The sequence below is a fragment of the Oncorhynchus kisutch genome, linkage group LG23 (assembly GCF_002021735.2).
Source record: "Oncorhynchus kisutch isolate 150728-3 linkage group LG23, Okis_V2, whole genome shotgun sequence".
NCBI lineage: Eukaryota > Metazoa > Chordata > Actinopteri > Salmoniformes > Salmonidae > Oncorhynchus > Oncorhynchus kisutch.
Genome location: NC_034196.2, coordinates 11,379,592 through 11,405,528, shown reverse-complemented (window position 1 = coordinate 11,405,528; position 25,937 = coordinate 11,379,592). Strand labels below are relative to the sequence as shown.

Below are 25,937 nucleotides of genomic sequence, written 5' to 3'. Positions count from 1 at the left end.
CCTTTTATTTCCTGGCTCTACCTTGCTGGGCCCCTTGAACTCCTCCTGGTCAAAGTCAAAGTGGCGACATAGCGCCCCCACAGTGAACAGCGAGCGCAGCAAGGCCGGTTTGTTAGCAGCCAGAACAGGGTTGTTGCAATCCTCTGAGTGCTGGGTCTTCAGCTTGGTCAGGGCACCATAGTAACGGTTGAAACAAGCCCAAACAAACTTGTAGTTGTGAGTGACCCGGTTCACGACAGCGCCAAGACAGCTCACACAGTGTTGCACAACCTGCGGGGGAAAAAAAAGAACAACTAAAAACCGGTCCTTCACATTTGATTTGGTTTCTTCACGGTTATTTTAGCATTGAACCTGGCTACAAGCTGCAGCCTTTACTAGAGATGTACCGTCATGCCGTATTTGATGGTGAGCTTCATCAGGTCTTCCTCTATGGTGGTGAGGAAGGTCTCAGAGGGGTGCTCCATCAGAGGGATAACCAGCTCCAGGATCTTGGCCACGTTACAGATCACCATGAAGTCACTCTGGGTCTGAAAACAAGATCAAATTCATATTGATACAGTCACAGAGATTTCTAATGTGAGAGAAAGCTTGACCTGTTGGACATGTTGTTGTATAAAACATGTACCGACAATAATAAACCACTAGATGGCCCTAGAGCGCTATGTAAAATCAGGTGGCTAATTTTAGCTTGAACTTTCTTACACCGGTCTCAGTGTTTCAACAAATTGAGGAGAGAAGGTTTGCGTGGGTCCTTACGTTGCACTTGGTGGTGAGGTAAGGCTGCATGGTCATGGCATGTTTGACCATCAGCTGGGCTCGATTCTTACTGAACAGGAAGAGGGTGGTGATGCAAGACACCAGACGATTAGAGTTCACCCCCTTGTTCTCGATATCTGAAACAGAAACACAGATCCTTCCTTCAGTCTCAACTGGACTTTCTATCATAACATAAATCAACAGTACATTGATGTGTCAAGATAAATGGCGATTCGCAATCTAAACTGTGAGTGACCTCCATACCAGCGAGAGACTCTTCGTATTTGAGGATGTGTTCCACTAGATTGTCCACCAGCTGAACGCAGGCCTTTCTGGCTGGTTTATAGGAAGCATCTTCCTCCGTCTTCAGCAGCTAAGTAAGGGGGAGGTTTTGAAGTGAGGCACACAATGTAAATCTTTCGGGAACCTGTTTGTAACAGCTCTCACAAGAGAAAAGTGATATATATGAACAAGTCACAGTAGACCTGGAGTAAACAGCATAACTTCCCCCTGTGCTTAAAACTTTCCACGACCACAAATAAATGGGACAACAATGAATCTGAGCCAATGCGAAAAAAGTTCTGAATGTGACTCGAGGCCAACTACCACCACGTAACACACGACGACAACTGGAAATACTCACGTTTTGAAGTAGCTGCTCAAACCAGTCATAGCCTGTATCTTTGCATGCAGACACCTAGGAAAGATGATGTCATCAGGTCAAGACATGTCGAACAGGCAACCCTCAAATACAGACTGAGATGTACATTGGAAAGTTATTTGACAGTTTGATAGTTTGAGCCCTGGAACTCACCACGTCTGTGATGTTGAGGATCTTACGGGTCATGGCGTCTTTATCGTGATTGGGTGTAGGGGTGAACCAGAGTTTCTGGAAGGTCTCATTCACAAGTTTCTGAAGAAGAAAGTGGAGCAAACTTTGAAATTTGCACACAAATGCGCACACGACGACAGGTAACGTTCTGCAGCCCTGTGAAGTATCCATCTGCAAATGAAACACAGACATTTATTACAGACGCAGACGGATACACACCTTGATGCCCTCCTCGTCGTTGACCCTGCGGATCATCTTGACACACATCTCAGTGATCTTGTTGAAGGTGGGTTGCTCCAGACAGATGTCTCTCAAGATCTTGATCACCCTCTTCCTCACACTGATACCCGTGTCCTAGAAACAAGAGGGGTGCAATGAGGTCCGATGGGAATGCAACATCCACCATATATTTACACACTTTCACTCCAGGGCTATCTCTGCCTTACAAGCGATCATGATATATATTATCGAAAATAAATGAAACATTAAATAAATAATGTCATATCAACAAAACGACAATCTGAGTTACTTTCATTGAGTAGAGGAGAAATGATAGCTGTCAAATGCATTGTGTTTACGTTTGAGAAGCCTGCAGTTCTCCAGCAAAGCCCTGGGTGGCAGTGTGGAGAAAATAATATTACCTTAGGTGAACTTTTACACTTGGAATGAACTCTCAGCTAGAGGTGGGAAGTGTCATCAGCCCAGTTCCATTGCTCACTACTCTGTCTCAGCTGATGCCTTCTCATTCTCCTAGAAAAGGCTCTGAGCCGTGTTATCCTCTTTAACAGCTTGTTTGCGCATTGCTCAAAGAGTTGCACTTCACAGCTGTGTTTAGGGTGTCACGCTGTGACTCTGTATCTGTGCATAAAGATGTGTGATAGTCTGCTTGCTCAGGTGTGTATTAAGGCGCGTGTGTGTTCATTACCAGTATTCTCTCGATCAGCATGTCGTAGTACTGCTCTGTGAGTTGGGGTCTGCTCAGCACAAAGCGTCCCAGCAGCTCCACTGCAGCCTCGCGAACACTGGTAGAGTTGTCCATCAGACGACCATGGACCCCACGCTGCATGTCCAACTGATGAGAGGAGAGGATGAGGACTGAGGAGACACTTATGCACAGACAAACAGGTATATATATATATATATATATATATATATATATATATATATATATATATATATATATATATATATATATATATATATATATATATATATATATATATATAGGTATATAATTCACCCCCCTTGACATTTTTCCTATTTTGTTGCCTTATACCTGGAATTAAAAGTGTTTTTTGGGAGAGTTTGTATCATTTGATTTACACAACATGCCTACGACTTTGATGCAAAATATGTTTTATTGTGAAACAAACAAGAAATATGACACACACAAAAAAAAAACATACATAACTATTCACCCTCCCAAAGTCAATACTTTGTACAGCCACCTTTTGCAGCAATTACAGCTGCAAGTCTCTTGGGGTATGACTCTATAAGCTTGGCACATCTTGCCCATTCTTCAAGGCAAAACTGCTCCAGCTCCTTCAAGTTGGATGGGTTCTGCTGGTGTACAGCAATCTTTAAGTTAAACCACAGATTCTCAATTGGATTTGAGGTCTGGGCTTTGACTAGGCCATTCCAAGACATTTTATAAAAAAATATATATATTTCACCTTTACTTAACCAGGTAGGCTAGTTGAGAACAAGTTCTCATTTACAACTGCGACCTGGCCAAGATAAAGCATAGCAGTGTGAACAGACAACACAGAGTTACACATGGAGTAAACAATTAACAAGTCAATAACATAGTAGAAAAAAAGAAAAAAAAGAGAGTCTATATACATTGTGTGCAAAAGGCATGAGGAGGTAGGTGAATAATTACAATTTAGCAGATTAACACTGGAGTGATAAATGATCAGATGGTCATGTACAGGTAGAGATATTGGTGTGCAAAAGAGCAGAAAAGTAAATAAATATAAACAGTATGGGGATGAGGTAGGTAAATTGGGTGGGCTATTTACCGATAGACTATGTACAGCTGCAGCGATCGGTTAGCTGCTCAGATAGCAGATGTTTGAAGTTGGTGAGGGAAATAAAAGTCTCCAACTTCAGCGATTTTTGCAATTCTTTCCAGTCACAGGCGACAGAGAACTGGAACGAAAGGCGGTCAAATGAGGTGTTGGCTTTAGGGATGATCAGTGAGATACACCTGCTGGAGCGCGTGCTACGGGTGGGTGTTGCCATCGTGACCAGTGAACTGAGATAAGCTTTACCTAGCATGGACTTGTAGATGACCTGGAGCCAGTGGGTCTGGCGACGAATATGTAGCGAGGGCCAGCCGACTAGAGCATACAGGTCGCAGTGGTGGGTGGTATAAGGTGCTTTAGTAACAAAACGGATGGCACTGTGATAAACTGCATCCAGTTTGCTGAGGAGAGTATTGGAAGCTATTTTGTAGATGACGTCGCCGAAGTCGAGGATCGGTAGGATAGTCAGTTTTACTAGGGTAAGTTTGGCGGCGTGAGTGAAGGAGGCTTTGTTGCGGAATAGAAAGCGGACTCTAGATTTGATTTTCGATTGGAGATGTTTGATATGAGTCTGGAAGGAGAGTTTACAGTCTAGCCAGACACCTAGGTACTTATAGATGTCCACATATTCTAGGTCGGAACCATCCAGGGTGGTGATGCTGGTCAGGCGTGCGGGTGCAGGCAGCGAACGGTTGAAAAGCATGCATTTGTTTTTACTAGCGTTTAAGAGCAGTTGGAGGCCACGGAAGGAGTGTTGTATGGCATGAAGCTCGTTTGGAGGTTAGATAGCACAGTGTCCAAGGAAGGGCCGGAAGTATACAGAATGGTGTCGTCTGCGTAGAGGTGGATCAGGGAATCGCCCGCAGCAAGAGCAACATCATTGATATATACAGAGAAAAGAGTCGGCCCGAGAATTTAACCCTGTGGCACCTAAATGTTTCCCCTTAACTTCTTATGGCTGCAGGGGCGGTATTGAGTAGCCTGGATGAAAGGTGCCCAGAGTAAACGGCCTGCTCCTCAGTCCCAGTTGCTAATATATGCATCTTATTATTAGTATTGGATAGAAAACACTCTGACGTTTCTAAAACTGTTTGAATGATGTCTGTGTGTATAACAGAACTCACATGGCAGGCAAAACCTGAGAAGAAATCCAGACATGAAGTGGGAAATCTGAGGTTGGTCGATTTTCAAACCCAGACCCTATTGAATACACAGTGGGATATTGGCTATGTTGCACTTCCTAAGGCTTCCCCTAGATGTCAACCGTCTTTAGAAACTTGAAAGAGGCTTCTACTGTGTTGTGGAGCCGGATGGGAGCTGTTTGAGTCAGTGGTGTGGCAGAGAGCCAGGTCCTGGTCGTGCACATTTCACATGATAGCGACCTGCCATTGCTTCTCTACAGACATAGGAATTCTCCGGTTGGAACGTTATTGAAGATTTATGATAACAACATCCTAAAGATTGACAAGTTTCTTCGACCTGTAATATAACCTTTTGAAGTTGTCGTCCGACGTTTGGCTGTAACTGCACGAGTGTTTGGATTTGTGTACTATACGCGCTAACAAAAGTAGCTACTTGGACATAAATAATGGACATTATCGAACAAATCAAGCATTTATTGTGGAACTAGGATTCCTGCGAGTGCATTCTGATGAAGATCGTCAAAGGTAAGGGATTATTTATAATGTTATTTCTGATTTCTGTTGACTCCAATATGGCGGATAATTTAAAAAAATTCTGAGCGACTTCTCAGATTATTGCATGGTTTGCTTTTTCCGTAAAGTTTTTTGGAAATCTGACACAGCGATTGCATTAAGGAGAGGTATATACAGTGCCTTGCGAAAGTATTCGGCCCCCTAGAACTTTGCGACCTTTTGCCACATTTCAGGCTTCAAACATAAAGATATAAACCTGTATTTTTTTGTGAAGAATCAACAACAAGTGGGACACAATCATGAAGTGGAAGGACATTTATTGGATATTTCAAACTTTTTTAACAAAACAAAAACTGAAAAATTGGGCGTGCAAAATTGCAGATTGCAGCTCTAAGAAGTGTAAACCATTTGAGTGTTGCTTTAACAGAATGCTTAGGGTCATTGTCCTGCTGGAAGGTGAACCTCCATTCCAGTCTCAAATCTCTTAAGACTGGAACACATTTCCCTTAAGAATTTCCCTGTATTTAGCGCCATCCATCATTCCTTAAATTCTGACCAGTTTCCCAGTCCCTGCCAATGAAAAACATCCCCTCAGCATGATGCTGCCACCACCATGCTTCACTGTGACATAGCGTTTTCCTTGATGGCCAAAAAACTCAATTTTAGTCTCATCTGACCAGAGTACCCCTTCTTCCATATGTTTGGGGAGTCTCCCGCGTGCCTTTTGGCAAACACCAAACATGTTTGCTAATTTTTTCTAACCTAACCCTGATCTTTACCTCTCCACAACTTTGTCCCTGACCTGTTTGGAGAGCTTCTTGGTTTTCGTGGTGCCCCTTGCTTAGTGGTGTTGCAGACTCTGGGGCCTTTCAGAACAGGTATATACTGAGATCATGTGACAGGTCATGTGAAACTTAGATTGCACACAGGTGGACTTTATTAAATTAATTATGTGACTTCTGAAGGTAATTGGTTGCACCAGACCTTATTTAGGAGCTTCATAGCAAAGGGGTATGAATACATATGCACGCCCCACTTTTCGTTTTTTAATTTTTTTCAGAATTATTTGAAACAAGTTTTTTTCATTTCACTTCACCAATTTGGACTATTTTGTGTATGTCCATTACATGAAATCCAAATAAAAATCTATTTGGATTACAGGTTGCAATGCAACAAAATAGGGAAAACGCCAAGGGGGATGAATACTTTTGCAAGGCACTGCAGGTAGATCAATTTTCGTGTTGGGTAGAGCAGACTCACCCTGGCTAGAATACTGGGGTCTACAGCCACCACCTCAGACAAACACTTCATGGCTTTAGTTCTGACAGCTATGGCACTCTCCCCCAGCACTCTCAGGATCTGTTTGAGAGGAGAACAGAGATCCATTCTTTACCAACCATACACAAAGTACCAAGTTTACCATATGCTGGTTCACAACACGCAGGAATTAAACAAAATCCACCCTCTTACCTGTGTTAAATAAATATCGAAGCTCTGCGCGAACGGCCTCATAGAGGCCAAATATCTGACAATCAGGCAGGAGTCGTCATAGTCCACAGTGTCAGAGTTCATCCTGTGGGGGAAAAGAGACACAGGCCAACATTGAGGATGAGCCACATTTACACTTGAGTCATTTAGCAGACACTCTTACCCAGAGTGATTTACAGGACAAATTAGGATTAAGTGCCTCAAGTGCTCATCAAGTGCTCATCGACAGGTTTTTCACCTAGTCGGCAAAGGGACGCGACCCAGCAATCTTTCGGTTACTGTGTGGGACAGCGAGGGTTGAGTCCTACCTCAGTGTGCTGAACTGCGAGGGCGCGGTCTTGATGATGTTGCGAAGGTACTTCTTGCGAGCCTCAGCTCTCTGCATGATCTCGCCAGTGCTCTCGATGTCCTTGGCGTGGTGCTGGCCTTCAGAAGAGTCCTCGTCCCCTCGCTGGTTCTGAGACTTCATGGCCTTTTCTGTCTCTGTCAAAGTGTCCCTGAACCACTGAGCTATGTAGAACTTCCTGGCAAACTGAGGAGCAGCAGCGGAAATTAAGAGTTACACCTCCCATCATATATGTAAGTAACGGGCAGTTATTACTACGGTATGTGCATTAAACACACTCACAACTAGAGATGGATCCGTCTCTGCGTTCTCATCCATGTAGGCCAGCAGGGCTTTCTGTAGCTGCTGAGTCTCATCATTGCCTTGGGTCTGGGTTGGAAATACAGCAAGAACATTGAGGATGAGGTTGAGCATTGTCATGGTCAACCTAAAAATGTGTGCGTGTTCAGATTGTTCTGTGTTTGACTGAACGTTTACCTCTTTGAGGATGCGGTCAATGGAGCGCTGGTCCATCTGGCTGGTGACTGCGTCTTTGCGCAGGCGGGCAGCGACCGTGCCCAGGTAGTCAAGCGATGCCACCCTCAGAGCCATCTCCGTCTGCTTATTACTGAACTGGTGCACCTGGAACAGTGGATACGGAGAAGAGTGTGATTCAGGCTGTTCTTTTTTCCCCACAACAGCAAAGAACTCACCAGAGTAAGGACGGGCATTTTAAATAACGTAACTATTTTGGAGGATATCCGGATAGTCGAACTACATGAGTTTTTAAATGTGTTATGTAGCTTCTGCTACAGCAGCGGGCTGGGGAGTGACTGGTGTGTGAGACGGAGAGAGAGACCAGTAAAGTAGCAACGCCATCTCACGCTAGACAAACCTGTAACGGTTGTCATAGCTTATCTATCTGACAGTGTATGTCTAGACTGCATCAAATCAATGTAGAGATGTAGATAGCTAGCTACTTGAGGCTATAATATGCCGCGCTCCCCATCCTAGTCAACAAATAAGAACAACTCCATTCAGATGAAACAACAGCCTACCTGTCGGTTGTAGCCCACGCCTTCTCATTTAGCAAACTTTTTATTCCGTCATTGTTTATAAAATGTTGGAATGCTTAGAGATCTCTCACTTCACTTGCTACACATGGAACCTCTGCTGCTCTGAATGGCCGACAAAAAACAAGCAGCTACACGTGTGAAACGCGTGTTTTTTAAATTTCAAATATCATGGTACTATATATCCTTGTATGGAACAATGTCACATAGACAATTTAACATTTTGACAAAGCCTTTTCATTGTTAAAATAGTCCTATATTATTTTCTTATTTTTAGGATTACTCACAAGTAATCCAATACTAATGTATGTTCGGATATCTGGATAAACGTGCCCATCCCTACACCAGAAGAGTCCTATGTGCTTTTTATCTCTACTGCTTGTCAATAACTGAATGATTTAGCCAAATCTTTGTTTCTATGACGGATGGACTCACCAGTAGACGTCCCAGCAGACTGAGGAGAAGCTCTGAAGCTGGCCACTCTGGTTTGTTCACCGTAGACAGCAGGTCCTGGACAAAGTTCTCAAACAGCGGCCGGTAGTCCTCCTCTCCCTGCTTACTGCCACACCTGAAACACAGACAGAGGGAAGTTTGATCGAAGAGCTTACAGAATCATAACAGATATCTTACGCCATCTTTTTTCCCCCCTTTTTCTCCCCAATTTCATGATATCCAATTGGTAGTTACAGACTTGTCCCATCGCTGCAACTCCCGTACAGACTCGGCAAAGGTCGAGAGCCACGCGTCCCCCGAAACATGACCCCGCCAAGCCGCACTGCTTCTTGACACACTACTCGCTTCACCCGGAAGCCAATCTCACCAATGTGTCGGAGGAAACACTGTACAGCTGGTGGTACAGCTGGTGGCTGTACACTGTACAGCCACTAGCACTGCGATGCAGTGCCTTAGACCGCTGCGCCACTCGGGAGGCCACACCATCTTCTCATAACAGTTAGGATGTATTTTGATTTTGAGAATGAGAGATCAACTTACTTCTTTAGGAAGACAGACAGGAAGTTCTGAGCTGCTCTCATGGCCGTCTCATAAGAGTTAGTGATCAGGACATCTTGATCCACCTGGGAAAATAAAACAAACTAAATACGGAAGTCTTTGGCTGAGAATTCTGTCAAATCATCACTAGCCCAGGTAGTACATGGCATCTCTAACGTACCTTCTTGTTGTACTCATCGTCGTGACTGTCCCTGTTGCTGGGGAGGTGCACCACACACTGGATGAGCTGAAGCACCAGAGCTGTGACCATCTGGATGTACATGGGCTCCCCATCCTTATCACTGCTGTTCAGCCTAGGGACGCACACATAGACAAAGAAACACGGACAATTCATTTCAGCAGATAAACACGCTGAAAAGAACCAGAAAAGCATTTGAAAAATAAGGACTGTTTCTTGAGAACTACGACATGGTCTCTCGTGGCGCATGTTCTCTACAGGTACAGTTACCTGAAGTTCCTGAGGCTGCGTTTGCTGGTGGGTAATCTGGCCAGAGAGGTGAAGATCTCTTCCAAGATGAGCTGCCTGTGCTTCTCATAGCGAGAGAACACCTAAGGGAGATCAGGAGAAAAGGCTCAACATCAGAGTCACACACACACACTCTATACACACACACATTGTAATATTGTAAAGATTATATTGTACATTTGTAATAATAGCGTAATCATGTATTGTATGAGGAATTGTTTTATTTGATGTAATTGTTCTAATCCTGTTTGGACCCCAGGAAGTGTAGCTGCTGCCTTGGCAGCCGCTAATGGGGATCCTAATAAATACAAATAAATGAAAGAGTTACCCTGACATTGCTATACATAATACATACACAATGAAAGGAAATATATTCTAGAACAAATCCAGACTCCATGGGAACCCTGGTTTGAAGCACCACATCAAGAGCAACCCTGGCACTGCTATACAAGGGCTGTATGGATGCACAATAAAGGGAAGTGTATTTATATTGACTCTGTACCGGTACCCCCCTGTATATAGCCCCGCTATTATTTACTGCTGCTCCTAAATTATTTGTTATTCTTATCTCTTACTTTTTGGGGGATTTTCGTAAAACTACATTGTTGGCTAAGGGCTTGTAAGTAAGCATTTCACTGTACTGTCTACCTACACCTGCTGTATTCGGCGCATGTGACAACTCAATGGGAACCCTGTTTTGGATTCTTACCGCGGTTACTAGTTTGATGGCACACAGCTGTAGCTCACTGACACTCTCCACAAAGAATGGAGTGATGCCCATGGAGGAGACCTGAGGTAAGGAGAGAGGGAGAGATGGGTCACAAGGTGAGCAGGGGTCAGAGGGCATGACCCCCAGGGATAGCACTAGGAGCCGAGTCTCACCTGTAGGATGGTGGTGTCCGTCAACAGCTGGATCTCCAGGAGCTCAGAGATGTTGCTGACGATGTCACACACCTTGTTGTAGAGCATGATGATCACCCTCTGCTTGTGTGTGGAGCTTTTAGCTCTCTTAGCCCTGGAGCTCAGATAGCCACCTGGGTGGGAGACGGGAGGAGAGACCATGAGAAAATCACTTAACAGGGAATGTAGAGCAAAAACCCTTTCCACAGTCAGCAGGAATATGCATAACAGTGGCCCCAGTAGTTCAGAGACGGACCACACTGCCTTGAATATACACACTATGCTTATTCTTTACATGAACCGTCTTTCAAACGTTCTGGGTGCTCTGGTCTTGAACAGAGTGTATCAAGACTGTGACTGGACATTTATATGGCCTGTTCTCGCCACATTATGCTATGGCTTTGCTCCAATTGCTTTTGATAGTAAGGTGGGTTTAGGGTGCTGACCTCCATGAGGGTTCACTCTGTAGACAGGGTCATACTGAGGGTAGAGGGTGTTCTGCAGGTGAAACTTGGTGTACTGCAGCACCCTCTCAATCACGTCCTCGATGTACACCGCCTTAGGCATGCGGGACGACGTCATTATGTTGAGGGCCGTCAGACAGGCGTCTGCAGACTTGGTCACGCGCTCCATGATGAGGTCACGCCACAGCCGCTCCTCGTCTTCTGCATCTGCGTCCTGTTGGGACAGAGAGGGAAGACGTTCAGACAAGTGGAACTTGCTTTTTAAGTCAGGAGGAGACAATCTGTGTCCGGGAAACCATATGAGAGGACAACTTACATGGTTCATCAGTGTGGAGAGCTTGGAACCGTCCTGAATGTTCTTCTCCAGGATGTTCAGGACCTTCACCAACTTATCAGATGGAAGCTATGGATGAGACAGATGAGAAAATACATAACAGAATACAGTATCCAATTTAGGATTGACAAAAATACTGACATCTCCCTGCATCCAGTGTTCCCCTTTCTTACCCTGAAGGTGATGCCCATGGCCTTGATCTTAGCAGATTCGCTGCCCAGCTCGCTCAGCTGGTGTTTCCCCAGCAGAAGCTCCTGTGGGATCTCATCATCATCTGTTGACAAGAGTTCTGGAGTTAGAGGAAGCAGTTCTGTCACCGTCATTTGTCATTGAACATTACTACGGCCGAAATCTAATTACATTTGGAAAATAATTCCAACAATCACAAGGTTATCTGTCCCATCCTTGGTAGAAGGTATTAAAAACACTGACTCAAACCGCTGAGGATAAAAAATTAATAAAAAAACACCTGTAAAAGTAGATCATGAATAATGCATACCCATGGCGTTGAAGTCAATGTCCTCCAAGCTCTCCAGAATGTTGTCCACACTGGCTGAGAACCTCTTGAACGTGGAGGAGTCCATCAGTTCTGTTGAGTAAACACAGAGAAAGTGAGTAACCTGCGTTAATGGGACAAAAGTCAAACAAAGACACGGCTGAAGTTAGGACGAAATTACCTTCTGGTGTCAGCTTGGGCTCGTATGACTTCCTCTTCTTCTGTTTCTCCTTCTTCATCTTTCTGGCAACTGGACAGGATAGATGCATGTTCGAAAAATACATTGGACAGCAACACTTACCTAGTGAAATATTACTACAGATCTAAGATCTTAATTTGAACGATATAGTCTAAGCAAAATAATCATGCTGCAACAGGATTTGAATGTTTAGTCCGTAATGTTGCTTGATCGGCGGTTAGGCTATTGGCTGGCCAAAAGTAAGCTGTGTGAAAAGTGCAATACTGTTAATATAACAGTGTGTTCGTGGTGGTTTTCAGTGAATTCGCGTAAACTACAAAGCTCAGCAACAAAAGAGTGATCAAATGATGATCTCATCGTCTGCATTTTTTTACCCTGCATCTAATGCCCAGGTATAGCCTGCTGGTTTAAACTCTTCAGACAGTGGAAAAGATAACCACTGACGCACATGCTGGATGGTCAGTCGAAGACAGTGCCAGACTTACGGTCACTCATGCTGGGTGGTGGGGATTCCTCATCCGATTCCTCTGGGCTGCGTTCTCGGTAGCGCCTGCCAGATCCCTTGCGCCGCTCCTGGGAGCCCCCACTACTCCTCCGGTGCTCTCCTGAGCCTCTCCTCTCCCGCTCATCAGGCGCCCACGTCTTTTCTCGCTCCTTCTTGTGACGCTTCCGTGCAGCTGCAGGGAGACAAAGAAGGAGCAACATGTCGCAGGATGTTGCTTTAATCATCAGGGGTTTGTTATCAACCATTAGCCCGCACTACTGGGATTGGAATGAACACAGTTTTGGATATGGCTGTGGGGGGGGAGACAGCAATGTTGTGTGACACTCACACTCCGTCACAGAGTCGTCGTCTGAGTCGTCGGAGTCGACTTCGGCGTACTTGGGCTTCTCGTTGACGGTGCTGCGCTTGCGTTTGTTCATCTTCACTCTCTCACACAGTGGCATGGTAGACTCTATCTCAGCAATGAGATGAGGAGGCAGTTCTTTCAACACTGATTCATCAAGACCTCCTAAGGAGAGGTCACCCAGTCATCTATTAGCCCTTGTATGAAAGGGCTAAATACACTAACAACGACACATTACGCGCCACAATTAAAACCAGTAGTGTCTTGTATACAAGGATCATTACCAAGGCCTCATGACCAAATCAAATCAACCCCAAAATAAATCAGAATCCCTTCAAGGGGAGTGAAATACAGTACGTGATTCTGTGCTGCTAGTGGATCAATGTGCAAAGTAATTAAAACTCAAAGTTCTCAAATTAAGTAAAAAACGCATGATGTCAAAACCATAGTTAAACCTTAAATTCACCCACACAATAAGCTGACCCAGTCAGTCATGCAGACAGCAGGATGTCTCTTACCTTTCCCAGACTTCTCATGTGAGTGTCTGCTCTTGGAGGACTTGGAGCTGCGTGCGTTCCTGTCCTCCCTTTCCCTGATGATTTTCTGCACCTCGTCGATGCTGAGTTTCTGCAGCACCACAACAGGTTTGGCTCCTGTCTTCATCTCCTCTACCAGTCCCAGTCGCTCCAGCTTGACCCGGGGCTCGCTCCAGCCCTCCATTACAGGCCCCAGACCAGACCCAGGCTTCCTCATCTCAGCTGACAACACATGCCCATCCTTATCCCGCTTCATCTTGGGAATCACAAAGTTCTTAAAGCCTCCAGACTTTACCCCCCCTAGCAGGTAGGCAGGGAACTCCTGTTTGCTTTCAGCAGGCTGCTGTTGCTGCTTGGAGTCCTGTCGGTTCCTGCTGCTGTCCCCACTCCTCTTCTCCTCCCCACTCCTCCTCTCCTCTTTATTAGGGGGTTTGAGGTTGGGGCATGGCCGGTCAGTCCTCTGGCGCCCACTGGGGTCCACCCCCCCTCGGCCCTCCTGCTTAACCCGCGGGCTCTCTGGCCTGGAGCGCTGCTCTGGAGACCGGCGGTCCCGTGGTTCCCCTGCCTCTGTCCTGTGTTTCCTCTCCCTGTCTTTATCCGCCCGCTCCCTGTCTCTGTCCCGTCCATGTTTGGAGTCGTGTTCCCCCCTGCTGGACTTGCTGGGGGTCTCTGGTCTGCGGATACGGGATGGGTCGCTGTCCCGAGACCTCTCTTCCCTGTGACCAGAGTCTGAGCGGCCCTCGTGCCGTTGTCGTGGCGTGTCAGGCGTCCTGCTGTCAGGTCGGGCCTTGCCATTGTCAGGTTTTCCATCGTGTCTGTGTTTGGACGAGTCTCTTCTGTTTTCGTGCTTGTGTTTAGGGGTCTCCGGTCGGCCGTCGGGGCCCAGCTTCTTGGGGGTGTCGGCGCGCTGCTTGATGACCTCTGGCCGGCCGTCTGCAGTCTGTAGTCGCTCTCCATCCGTCTTGGACTTTAGCCGCAGGACTCCGGTAGAGTCGGAGCCTTCCTCTGGACCCAGGCGTTCCTCGGGCCAGCGCCGGGCCTCCACGGCTGGGGTGGGGGTGCCCATGTTCACCTCTGGCTGCCCGTCAGCTCTGCCTGCTTGCTGCAGGTCGATGCTGACCATTAGGGCTGGCCGGCTGGCACCATTACTGGCTGCACTAGCCTCCTGGGGTGCCAACTTGCTGCCAACATTGCCCCCTCCCACACCAGGCTGAGTTGCCCCCGCTGTCCCACCAGCGCCAGGCTCTTGGGGATACGAGTCCTGCTTCCGCTTCTTCAGTGGCTTGTCTACAATGAGGACACCATGGGTAAGGAAATTGACAGACACCCACAACTATCAAGTTCTTGAAAAAAATATTGCCAGTATGTGATAAATCAGTAAGTGTAAAACTAGATGAAGCAAGATGTGCACACTCACCTTTATCCTGAACCTCTTTGGAGCAGCGCTCCCTTTCTATGAGCGTCTCTCGTTCTATCCTCTCGATCTCAGCGAGCGCGTCCATCTCAGCATCGTCGTACACAGCTCCGCTGATCACCCCTATTGCCTGTTTGGTGTTCTGGAGCACAGGGACCTGCTGGTAGCCTGACTGCTCCCCCTGGCCCGGGGCTAACCTGTGGGCAGGGTCCTGCTGCGTCCGGGAGAACTGCAGGCTGTTGTAGGCCAGGTCAGTGTCCTGGTCCTCTACCCCGGATAGGAGCTCTCCGGACTGGTCCAACTCAGAGGACTTCACCCGGGACAGTTTGAGGGTTAGCTTGGTGGAGTCTTTAGAGGGAGAGCTAACAATGTCGTACATGGCAGCTTTTTCCAACTGCTCTTTCTCCTCTTTAGTTAGCTTCTTCTGCTTCTTCTTGTGGTCAGGAGAGTCCAGGAGGAGGTCGGGAGCGGCGTCACGGGGGGGAGCATAAGGTGGAGGGGATTGCAGAATGAGGCCAGGTCGTGACCCTGCCAAAACCAAAAAGGTGAGTTTATTTTTTAACAAGGACTTTTTTCAGCAGTGGTGGCAAAGTCAGCTTGGTGGGGGAGCTCAAACGTTATTTAAAAAAATCTATGGGGGCCCCATAAATTTAAATATATATAGCTCCCTTATCTATTCTACATATTTAGATATCTGGTTTAAGTTTACACTGAAAATGTTTTACCAACTTTTTTGTAATCATTATTTGAAGTGGTGGGCAGCGGCTCCTAAATGAATATAGGGGAAACACTGCTTGGCATAGAATAAGTAGGTTGACTCGTGATTTCCAGCCCACAGCATGATCATGCATAATACCTTTTGGGGTCCCTTCGCTGCCCACAGGGGAAGAAACAGACTGGGGCGATCGGAGCGGGAAGGAGGCATTTCGCATGGAAGGATCACTCTTCTAGGGAAAACACATGTCACATAAGTATCTATATTACAGATCATTAAAGCAGCAATGGTGGATAAAACAAATACATTCAGGCAGTGTACAAGCAATGAGGATCCACGCGAGGAAACTGAATTTCATGTCAAAATAGTCTCTTTGCTAGGTAGAGTTTCATTTTGGTATGAATCGTTTCTTTTGTTTACCTCATTCCCTAGTCTGTGGACTATGTTCATGTAGTCTTCGTTCGAGCCATGTCTGGCATTGTGATTGGCTGAGTTGCTTGAAATTTGCCCGGAGACCGTGTTGTCGTGGATGTTCCGCATGCTAGCAGGAACCACGGGACTGGCAACTGAACAGACACAGACAGACACCCAAATAAATCTCAGATACAATCAATCAATAGTTTAACTGCCTTCCAGCTAAGCCAAAACCCATATTCAACCACTGGTTCACCTGTAAATCTTGTTTAAAAGCTGGAATGAATGCAAATAAAACAAGACATAAAACAACAAAACAAAAGAAAGAAAAGGTGAAATATTATGCCAATGTACAGGAATCTTGCAGCAAGTGTGCATCGCAAACCAACACTGCATCCTGTATTGTTACACACAGAGTTTGCGTCGACAGAGCATGGATATTCGGTGCTGCAAATAATAAGGCACAGACACATGAGCCGATGGGTCACAGCTTGGAGGTGATGGGGCAGGATAGCGGATGTTTGACATGATGTCCCCAGGTGACTCCCGTACCTAAGGTTGGGGTGGAGGGGTTCTGGTGGGGGGAGGCCTGGGGCTGGGTCTGCACCTCTAGGCAGGGCTGCACAGGCCTCTTGGGGCTTCCTGAATAAGAGGGTGCAGCCGGAACGACAGGGGAACCATGCAGCTCTACGACCACAGAACATCAACACAACACACCAGGGTAAACCATGGGTATATATCCATGTTAGTTTGACTCGTTATTGTTATTCATTATGCACTGTGTATCTACTCCCTGTTTCACTATTTCTACTTTAATCTTCAACTCTGCATTGTTGGAAAAGAGCCTGTAAGTAAACATTTCATTGTTGTTTATGAAGCATGTGACAAATACAATTTGGTCTGTTGGTTTAAGGGTGTTGGTTCGACACAGAATCAACATCCTGACATACAGCTCCAGTCAACAGTTTGGACACATCTACACATTCAAGGGTTTATCTTTATTTGGACTATTTCCTACATTGTAGAATAATAGTGAAGACATCAAAACTAGGAAATAACACATATGGAATCATGTAGTGAGCAAAAAAGTGTAAAACAAGTCCCATAGGGCGGCGCACAATTGTCCCAGCGTCGTCCGGGTTAGGGTTTGGCCAGTGTAGGGTGTCATTGTAAATAACAATGACTGCCTTGCCTAGTTAAATTTAAAATTTAAAAAAGCTGGTTGAGAGAATGCCAAGAGTGTGCAAAGCTGTCATCAAGGCAAAGGATGGCTACTTTGAAGAATCTCAAATATAAAATATATTTAGATTTGTTTCCCACTTTTTTGTTCACTACACGATCCCATATGTGTCATTTCATAGTTTTGATGTCTTCACTATTATTCTACAACGTAGAAAATAGCAACAATAAAGAAAAACCCTTGAATGTGTAATTGTCTCCAAACATTTGACTGGTACTGTAACATAAAAGTTAGGTACAGTACGGTTACCTGAAAAACAATTTTGTAGGTTTCATGCATCATTTCCCTATACAAACGCAGAGGTGCAGTCTCACCTTGCTGGATCTGTTGGTGCTGAGAATAGCTGGGGGGGTGAGGGTACTGCTGCATGTAACTTGCAGGGCTTTGGGGGGCGTAAGGGCTAGACACAGGGCTGTTCTGCTGGGGCGTGAACCTAGCGCCAGACCCCATCTGTGGAGATGCAAAGCGACTGTAGAGGCAGAGGATGAGAAGAACATGTCAATTCCAAGGGAACTTGTAACTCTCAAAAGCTGACAGGAGTCTTGAATGAACCATCAGAGCACCCACTGTACCATTACACCAAATTGAATGAGAAATGTATCGTTGTACCTAGAAGGGCTGTGTGAGATAGTGGATTGCTGGTAGTTTGTCGACGCCGGACTCCCATGCATGGAATTCTGGGACATCTTGTACTGCGGCATTATTGGCTGCTGCATTATATCTTTAAGATGAAAAGAAGAAGTGATTAAAGAGGAGTAGAGAAGGCCAGTGCACAGCACCAGTACGGAGGCAACCTCCAGGCCAAAGCAGAGGGGTCCTGTTTATGTCAGTGGGAGATAGAAGACCTCACTCAAAGAACTATTAGGCTACTTCGGGAGCGAGACTGCATGAGATCACTTTCTGATCCTCACTCAGTTATCTGGTGGTTTGACAAAATGCATTTCTTTACAAAACACTAGTATTTAAGAGTTCTGGGGAGTGCAGGAGATTACAGTAACAGAACAGTTTTCACAGAGTGTACGACAAAGTCCAATAAACACATTGCACGATTCACTGTTGAATACAACAGCACAGCTTCAGGCCAGAGGTTTGGGAGACATTTCACTGGAGGACATGCAAATGGTCGGGGTCACTTAGCCAGCAGAGATGACACAGGATACAAGTCTGTGTCATCATCATAACACACTTAGCTTGCCTAATCAAGGTCCTTAACCAAACATTAACACACAAAAAACTGCTTGGGAAAACAGAGCATGACAGGGACAGTGATAAGCTATTTCAATTATCTGGATAATGAATGCAACAGCAGCTAGGGAAGAGGTTAGCAAACTCATTTGCATGTGTACTATGGATAACAAACTGTCTCAGACATGACGAGGTTCCAAGTCTTGCGCTGTATCCCAATCTCAGCACAGCACTACACAGTACCGGGGATCCCTACTGGCACCAGCCTCAACCGTCAGACACCACTTTCCCCCTATAGCACCAGCAACTAGACACCAGTTTGTCACCAGTTTGTCACTGACTGAAATGGCTTCTTGATCTGCCCATAGATCACAGAGCAATTAAATGTTTTATCAACTATACTCAAGGCCATAAGTACCAAATCAAATCTATTTATATAGCCCTTCTTACACCAGCTGATATCTCAAAGTGCTGTACAGAAACCCAGCCTTAAACCCCAAACAGCAAGCAATGCAGGTGTAGAAGCACGGTGGCTAGGAAAAACTCCCTAGAAAGGCCAAAACCTAGGAAGAAACCTGGAGAGGAATCAGGTTATGAGGGGTGGCCAACACATACCACAAGCTCTTTCCAAGCTACAAGTACAGCGCTAACTCTAAAAATCACCCAAGACAACAAAACTTGCCTTGCAATGCCTCAAAACGCTGTTTTGACCCAGAAAACACAATTGACCCAGGAAGTGTTACTCAGGTCAACAAATCAAGGCCATAAGAAGAAGGGACACAGTCAGTGCTGTATTAGGCCATACAATGTGCTCCAGAGCAGCGTCCAAGACACTCTTCTCCGTACCACCCTGAACCCCATGCCAGGCTGACTTACTTTTCTCCCTGAAGATGTTGGGGTTCCTAGAGAGCACTGTCTGCAGCAGCACAGGCACATCACCCTCCGGGTCATCACTGCCCAAGTTGTCCTTCAGCTCTCTGCAATGGGAGGGGAAGGGGGCGGGGCAGAAAGGTTACAGTCAGCACATCAGAATAAATCACACACTTTATACATGAATCAACTATGGCAACTGTGGCTCATAACTTTCTCTGCTCAGCTGTTTTGAAAACTAGCGTAGAAATGTGCAGGGGTGGGGAGGTACTCACATGTGCTCGGTGGAAACCTGGTTGAGGCTGTGAGCCAGCTGGGACACCAGGTTCTCATCCCGGCAGGCCAGCAGACAGTTGACCTCCTCCGCGATCCTCCCATTGTACAGCAGACTCTTAGTGGTGGTGGCAGGGAGAGGGGATGGCAGGGGCAGCTGGTTTAACACTGCAAAGACGAAGAGGAGACTGGTTAGCCTGAGTGAGTGGGAGGTTGGGTGAGCGAGAAGACATCCGCCATAATGAAGAGACACTGAATATCCCTTTGAGCACGGCCAAGTGAATAATCAAGCTGTGGATAGTATATTATACTACCCAGAAAATAAATAAATATCCCATCTTCCTTCCTAACTGAGCTGCCGGGTAGGAAGGAAACTGCCAAGGGATGTCAAGATTTTTTTATTTCACCTTTATTTAACCAGGTAGGCTAGTTGAGAACAAGTCCTCATTTACAACTGCGACCTGGCCAAGATAAAGCAAAGCATTCCAACACAAACAACAACACATAGTTACACATGGAATAAACAAAACATACAGTCAATAATACAATAGAAAAAGTCTATATACAGTGAGTGCAAATGAGGTAAGATAAGGCAAGAAATAAGCCATAGTGGCAAAATAATTACAATAAAGCAATTAACACTGTAGTGATAGATGTCCTGAAGATGAGTGTGCAAGTAGAGATACTGGGGTGCAAAGGGGCAAAATAAATAACAGTATGGGGATGAGGTAGTTGGATGGGCTATTTACAGATGGGCCATGTACAGGTGCAGTGATCTGTGAGCTGCTCTGACAGCAGGTGCTTAAAGTTAGTGAGGGAGATATGAGTCTCCAACTCCAGTGATTTTTGCAGTTCGTTCCAGTCATTGGCAGCAGAGAACTGGAAGGAAAGGCGGCCAAAGAGGAATTGGCTTTGGGGTGACCAGTGAAATATACCTGCTGGACCGCGTGCTACGGGATGAGGCCAATGGTGATAAAACACCTATAGTTCTCTGTTGATGTGGTTTTACGACACCCTTTAACAACACATGCGGTGTATGTGCACTAAAACTAGTTAACTTTGATTTGTGATCATGGTCGTCTATGCTCGCTGTAACCAACAAAGGCTGAGATGGGAAAAATGTGCATGCAGGGTTCAACATTAACGATGGCCAGTGGATCTCATCAGTCACTGGATCGACCTGGCCATGAACTTTTCTGCTCATTTTTTAGTTCAATTTCAACATTTACCTTCTCTGTCACAGTCTACCATTGAAACCCAATGAAGACCACAGGCAGAATACTCAAGCTATTTATATTTGAGCAATATGATTGGCCATTCATTCAAGCACCACCATGCTACTGATGCCTTCACACAGCACACGCAAACTGTCCAGAGCAAAAAGAAACCCACAATAATACATTCGCTGAGCATATTTATTTTACGGAAAGGGATTTACAAAATTAAACACTCTCTGCTTTGGCTGGAACTCGAATTGTTAGGGGGCTGGCCCACATTTTTTTTTTTTTTATACCTTTATTTCACTAGGCAAGAACAAATTATTATTTACAATGACGGCCTACCAGGGAACAGTGGGTTAACTGCCTTGTTCAAGGGGAGAATGCCAGATTTTACCTCGTCAGCTTGGGGATTTGATCTAGCAACCTTTCGGTTACTGGCCCAACGCTCTAACCACTAGGCTACCTGTTGCCCCATGGGAGGAAATGTAGGGAAATTGTTGATTTCAAATGAGGGATTTCGTGGCTAATTGAGGTAAAACAGTAATTCTGCTCAAAGATTATGTATGTATGAACTACATATTGAAACATCCAGCTCAAAGCGGATGTTCAATAATGTCTTAGTCGCCAAAGTACTGGAGAATATCTTTAATAGTTGAATATAGAGAGAAGCATACCAACCTATAGACCAGTGTTTCCCAAAGTTGTTCCTGGGGACCCCAAGGGGTGCACGTTTTGGTTTTTGCCCAAGCCCCTCACAGCTGACTCAAATTATCGAAATTTTGATAATTTGTTGATTTTTTGAATCAGCCTTGTATTGCTAGGGCAAAAAACTAAATGTCCACCCCCAGAGGACCGAGTTTGGGAAACGCTGCTAAAGGCCCTGCATGACCCCAATGCATTAAAAAACTACACCATGTCCGGGCCAGTAGAAATCCTGTTTGGGACAGTACATTTTTGGCCAACTGGCCTGACTAGAAAGAAAATAAGTTAAGATTGGACCCTGGCATGGTTCAACAACATCCCAGCTACTCAACAATATTGGTTTCACTGAATAAGGAAGCCTATATGGAAAAGCTTCCTTCCAAATTACATTTGAAAAGAAAAAATACATTGTACAACCTAAATGCAAAGTTAAGGATAAAATCAATACTTCACATTACTGCATAAAACCATCCACAGTTTTAGGGTGTTTTCACACTTGGTTCCTTAAAATGTTTGTGCTCAGTGCAGTTCACTTAATTTGTTGTGCAGTGTGAACACTCCAAAGGAACTCCGAACCCTCAAAAGAGACCCCGGAGCGAACTGAGACCATCAGGAGAGGTGGTCTGAGTTCGGTTCGCTTGAAATCCACAGTCCGGTTCCATTTCAAGGCAATGTGAACACAAAGCTACCCAGGTTTGCTTGTCATTATTTCCGCACCACACACTAGACTACTGAAACACTGTTTCCCCTGCCATTACCCCTCACATTGGTGCCACAATAGAGAGAAGATAAGCAGGTTCGGAGAGTGATTCGTGATTGTCAAGGAAGCACAGAAGTTTTTAGGTCAAGATTATTTGTTTGCAATATGTGATCTATAGGCTAAGAGAGCTTCATAAGCTGTTTATTCATTGTGGGGTTCGAATAGTGTGAGAAGACAACATATTTGGTAATTATCAAAAAATATCATACAAAATGTATTATAGCTGTAAAAGGGTCCAAAGTCTCAAGTCGTGTCCCAGGTAGAACAGGTCCAATCTCGAGTCATGTCCAAGTCGTGTCCCAGGTAGAACAGGTCGAATCTCGAGTCAAGTCCAAGTCGTGTCCCAGGTAGAACAGGTCGAATCTCGAGTCAAGTCCAAGTCGTGCATTCTAAGAGCGAGTCAAGTCAAGTCACACGTTTTTTCAAATCAAGTAAAATAAAATAAAAATCTATATATGCAACGACTTGTTCAACTAATTCTTTTTCTATTTATTGAGGCTACCAAACATCCATTTTCATAAGTTGGTCTACAACATATTTTGGTTATTTAATAATTACTTTTAACAAATTACAAATGTAATATTCATGAGCAAATAAAAAATGTTAAGCAATTTTGACATAACAAAAGAGCAGTAGGCCTATGCTAGTAATGTTTGATTGATGCCACATTGCTGGTGAGCTTGGAAAGTAAACACTTTCTCCGGCACGTTTGTATACTTTTTAGCCAATAGTTCTGAAAGTAGCGCTCACGAGCCAAAAGGGGTCCCAGGAAATGGCTTACTACATTACATACAGTATGTACAGATACAGTTGAAGTCAGAAGTTTACATACACTTAGGTTGAAGTCATTAAAACTCATTTTTCAACCACTCCACAAATGTCTTGATAACAAACTATAGTTTTGGCAAGTCGTTTAGGACATCTACTTTGTGCATGACAAGTAATTTTTCCAACAATTGTTTACAGACAGATTTTTTCACATATAATTCACTGTGTCATAACTCCAGTGGGTCAGAAGTACATACACTAAGTTGAATGTGCCTTTAAACAGCTTGGAAAATTCCAGAAAAGAATGGCATGGCGTTAGAAGCTTTTGATGGGCTAATTGACATAATTTGATTCAATTGGAGGTGTACCTGTGGATGTATTTCAGGGCCTACTTTCAACCTCAGTGCCTCTCTGCTTGACATCATGGCAAAATCAAAAGAAATCAGCCAAGACCTCAAAATAAATGTTTTTGTAGACCTCTGATTCATCCTTGGGGGCAATTTCCAAACGCCTGAAGGTACCCAGTTCATCTGTACAAACAATAGTACGCAAGTATAAACACCATGGGACCACGCAGCCATCATACCGCTCAGGAAGGAGAGCATTCTGTCTCCTAGAGATGAACATACTTTGGTGCGAAAAGTGCAAATCAATCCCACAACAGCAGGAAAGGACATTGTGAAGATGCTTGAGGAAACAGGTACAAAATATCTAGATCCACAGTAAAACGAGTCCTATATCGACATAACCTGAAAGGCCGCTCAGCAAGGAAGAAGCCACTGCTCCAAAACCGCCATAAAAAAGCCAGACTACAATTTGCAACTGCACATGAAGACGAAGATCGTACTTTTTGGAGAAATGTCCTCTGGTCTGATGAAGCAAAAATACAACTGCTTGGCCATAATGACCATCGTTATGTTAGGTGAAAAAAGGGGGAGGATTGCAAGCCGAAGAACACCATCCCAACCGTGAAGCACGGGGGTGGGAGCATCATGTTGTGGGGGTGCTTTGCTTCAGGGGGGACTGGTGCACTTCACAAAATAGATGGCTTCACGAGAGAAAATTATGTGGATATATTGAAACAACATCTCAAGATATCAGTCAGGAAGTTAAAGCTTGGTCGCAAATGGGTCTTCCAAATGGACAATGGCCCAAAGCATACTTCCAAAGTTGTGGCAAAATGGCTTAAGGACAACAAAGTTAAGGTATTGGAGTGGCCATCACAAAGACCTGACCTCAATCCTATAGAATATTTGTGGGCAGAACTGAAAAAGCGTATGCGAGCAAGGAGGCCTACAAACCTGACTCAGTTGCACCAGCTCTGTCAGGAGGAATGGGCCAAAATTCACCCAACTTATTGTGGGAAACTTGTGGAAGGCCACCCGAAACGTTTGACCCAAGTTGAACAATTTAAAGGCAATGCTACCAAATACTAATTTCCTGTATGTAAACTTGGAATGTGATGAAATAAATAATTCTCTCTACTATTATCCTGACATTTCACATTCTTAAAATAAAGTGATGATCCTAACTGACCTAAAACAGGGAATTCTTACTAGGATTAAATGTCAGGAATTGTGAAAAACAGTTTAAAAGTAGTTGGCTAAGGTATATGTAAACTTCCGACTTCAACTATATCTGCGTCATTGCTCTCTCCCTCTCGCACTCTGCTGTGTGGGCATCTTGCTTGCTGTCACTCAAATACTGAGGGGATGATGCTCATTGGCTGGAACTATAATTGCTAGGGGGCTGGCCCACGTGGGGGAAAATGGCGCAGCACAGCTTTCAGTAAACAGTTGGTTTCAAACTCAAGTGTTTTCCATATACACCGCTCATAGGCTAATCAGCCGATAAGACTCATTTTCAGCCAGCTACTTTTCCACTTCATATCAACTAGGCTACTTTTAACTTAGAAAAGTATATTTCGCTAGTCCGTCAAACCCTCTCCCTCCAGAATGAACGATATGCATCTTCTAGCAATCTATTGATAGGATAGGCGACTGTCAGTCACAAAGTGAGTGAGGACAGGGAGAAAGTGAAACTTTCCTAGGATGTCAGGGCTTGCCATACAGTGACGCTAAAGTGAGTGACTCTGGTCTCGTCAGTCAGTATAGCCTACCGAATTGAATCGGTGAGAGAGCCGTTCATAGGCTATTGGAAGGCCTAGGCTTTTTGGCGAGTATCTGCAGATAACTTATGAAAGCATTCGATGAAGAATCAATACTACAGAAACTATAAGTTGAGGAGAGCCTCATTTTGGTCCAAATATGATAATTAGGGCCCTCGCGGAATCCAGGCATTAAAACGGAATTCAACAATATTTTTTAAATGTATTGACCTTAGTAGGGAATTAACTACAGTGCCTTCAGAAAGTATTCACAGTCCTTTACTTTTTCCCCACATTTTGTTGTGTTACAAAATAGGATTAAAATGGATTGAATTGTAATTTTTGGTCGACGATCTACACAAAATACGAACATTTTATTATTATTTATTTTTAATATGAAAAATATCTTGATTAAATAAGTATTCAACCTCTTGGAGACAATACATGTTAAAAACACCTTTGGCAGCAATTATAGCTGTATGTTTTTTGGGGGTAAGTCTAAGAGCTTTGCACACCTGGATTGTACAATATTTGCCCGTTATTATTTTACTAATTCTTCAGGCTCTGTGAAGTTGGTTGCTGATCGTAGCTATTTTCAAGTCTTGCAATAGATTTTCGAGCTGATTTAAGTCAAAACTTTAACTAGGCCATTCAGGAACATTTCATGTTATCTTGGAAAGCAACTGCAGTGTATATTTGGCCTTGTGTTTTAGGATCTTGTTCTGCTGAAAGGTACATTTTTCTCCCAGTGTCTGTTGGAAAGAAGACTAAAATGATTTTGCCCGTGCTTAGCAGTATTCCATTTCTTATTTTTTATTGTCATTTTTACCCCACTTTTCTAGCCCAAATTCGTGATTAC

General features: G+C 44.7%; 1 protein-coding gene across 5 annotated transcripts in view; it reads right to left on the bottom strand.

Moving 5' to 3' along the window:
* Positions 1 to 25,937, bottom strand: part of LOC109867928 (nipped-B-like protein) — a 48,828-nt gene that overhangs the window by 6,154 nt on the left and 16,737 nt on the right. Inside the window, exons 3-37 of one of the 5 annotated variants that reach the window (XM_031802610.1) lie at positions 19,524 to 19,689; positions 19,255 to 19,355; positions 17,803 to 17,914; positions 17,508 to 17,662; positions 16,506 to 16,640; positions 15,960 to 16,105; positions 15,681 to 15,768; positions 14,828 to 15,352; positions 13,393 to 14,697; positions 12,860 to 13,039; positions 12,512 to 12,703; positions 12,009 to 12,077; positions 11,831 to 11,920; positions 11,505 to 11,605; positions 11,314 to 11,400; positions 10,980 to 11,211; positions 10,516 to 10,667; positions 10,343 to 10,423; positions 9,616 to 9,716; positions 9,328 to 9,460; positions 9,150 to 9,232; positions 8,592 to 8,724; positions 7,582 to 7,725; positions 7,387 to 7,473; positions 7,067 to 7,290; positions 6,741 to 6,843; positions 6,531 to 6,629; positions 2,514 to 2,660; positions 1,808 to 1,942; positions 1,571 to 1,669; positions 1,400 to 1,453; positions 1,021 to 1,129; positions 757 to 893; positions 387 to 527; positions 22 to 270 (exon numbers count right to left, since the gene is read on the bottom strand). In XM_031802610.1, the coding sequence (XP_031658470.1) occupies positions 22 to 270; positions 387 to 527; positions 757 to 893; positions 1,021 to 1,129; positions 1,400 to 1,453; positions 1,571 to 1,669; positions 1,808 to 1,942; positions 2,514 to 2,660; positions 6,531 to 6,629; positions 6,741 to 6,843; positions 7,067 to 7,290; positions 7,387 to 7,473; positions 7,582 to 7,725; positions 8,592 to 8,724; positions 9,150 to 9,232; positions 9,328 to 9,460; positions 9,616 to 9,716; positions 10,343 to 10,423; positions 10,516 to 10,667; positions 10,980 to 11,211; positions 11,314 to 11,400; positions 11,505 to 11,605; positions 11,831 to 11,920; positions 12,009 to 12,077; positions 12,512 to 12,703; positions 12,860 to 13,039; positions 13,393 to 14,697; positions 14,828 to 15,352; positions 15,681 to 15,768; positions 15,960 to 16,105; positions 16,506 to 16,640; positions 17,508 to 17,662; positions 17,803 to 17,914; positions 19,255 to 19,355; positions 19,524 to 19,689 (6,095 nt within the window). Of the gene's footprint in view, positions 1 to 21; positions 271 to 386; positions 528 to 756; positions 894 to 1,020; positions 1,130 to 1,399; positions 1,454 to 1,570; positions 1,670 to 1,807; positions 1,943 to 2,513; positions 2,661 to 6,530; positions 6,630 to 6,740; positions 6,844 to 7,066; positions 7,291 to 7,386; positions 7,474 to 7,581; positions 7,726 to 8,591; positions 8,725 to 9,149; positions 9,233 to 9,327; positions 9,461 to 9,615; positions 9,717 to 10,342; positions 10,424 to 10,515; positions 10,668 to 10,979; positions 11,212 to 11,313; positions 11,401 to 11,504; positions 11,606 to 11,830; positions 11,921 to 12,008; positions 12,078 to 12,511; positions 12,704 to 12,859; positions 13,040 to 13,392; positions 14,698 to 14,827; positions 15,353 to 15,680; positions 15,772 to 15,959; positions 16,106 to 16,505; positions 16,641 to 17,507; positions 17,663 to 17,802; positions 17,915 to 19,254; positions 19,356 to 19,523; positions 19,690 to 25,937 lie in introns of all 5 variants that reach the window. The other 4 variants (XM_031802609.1, XM_031802611.1, XM_031802612.1 and 1 more) reach the window with 4 other exon arrangements.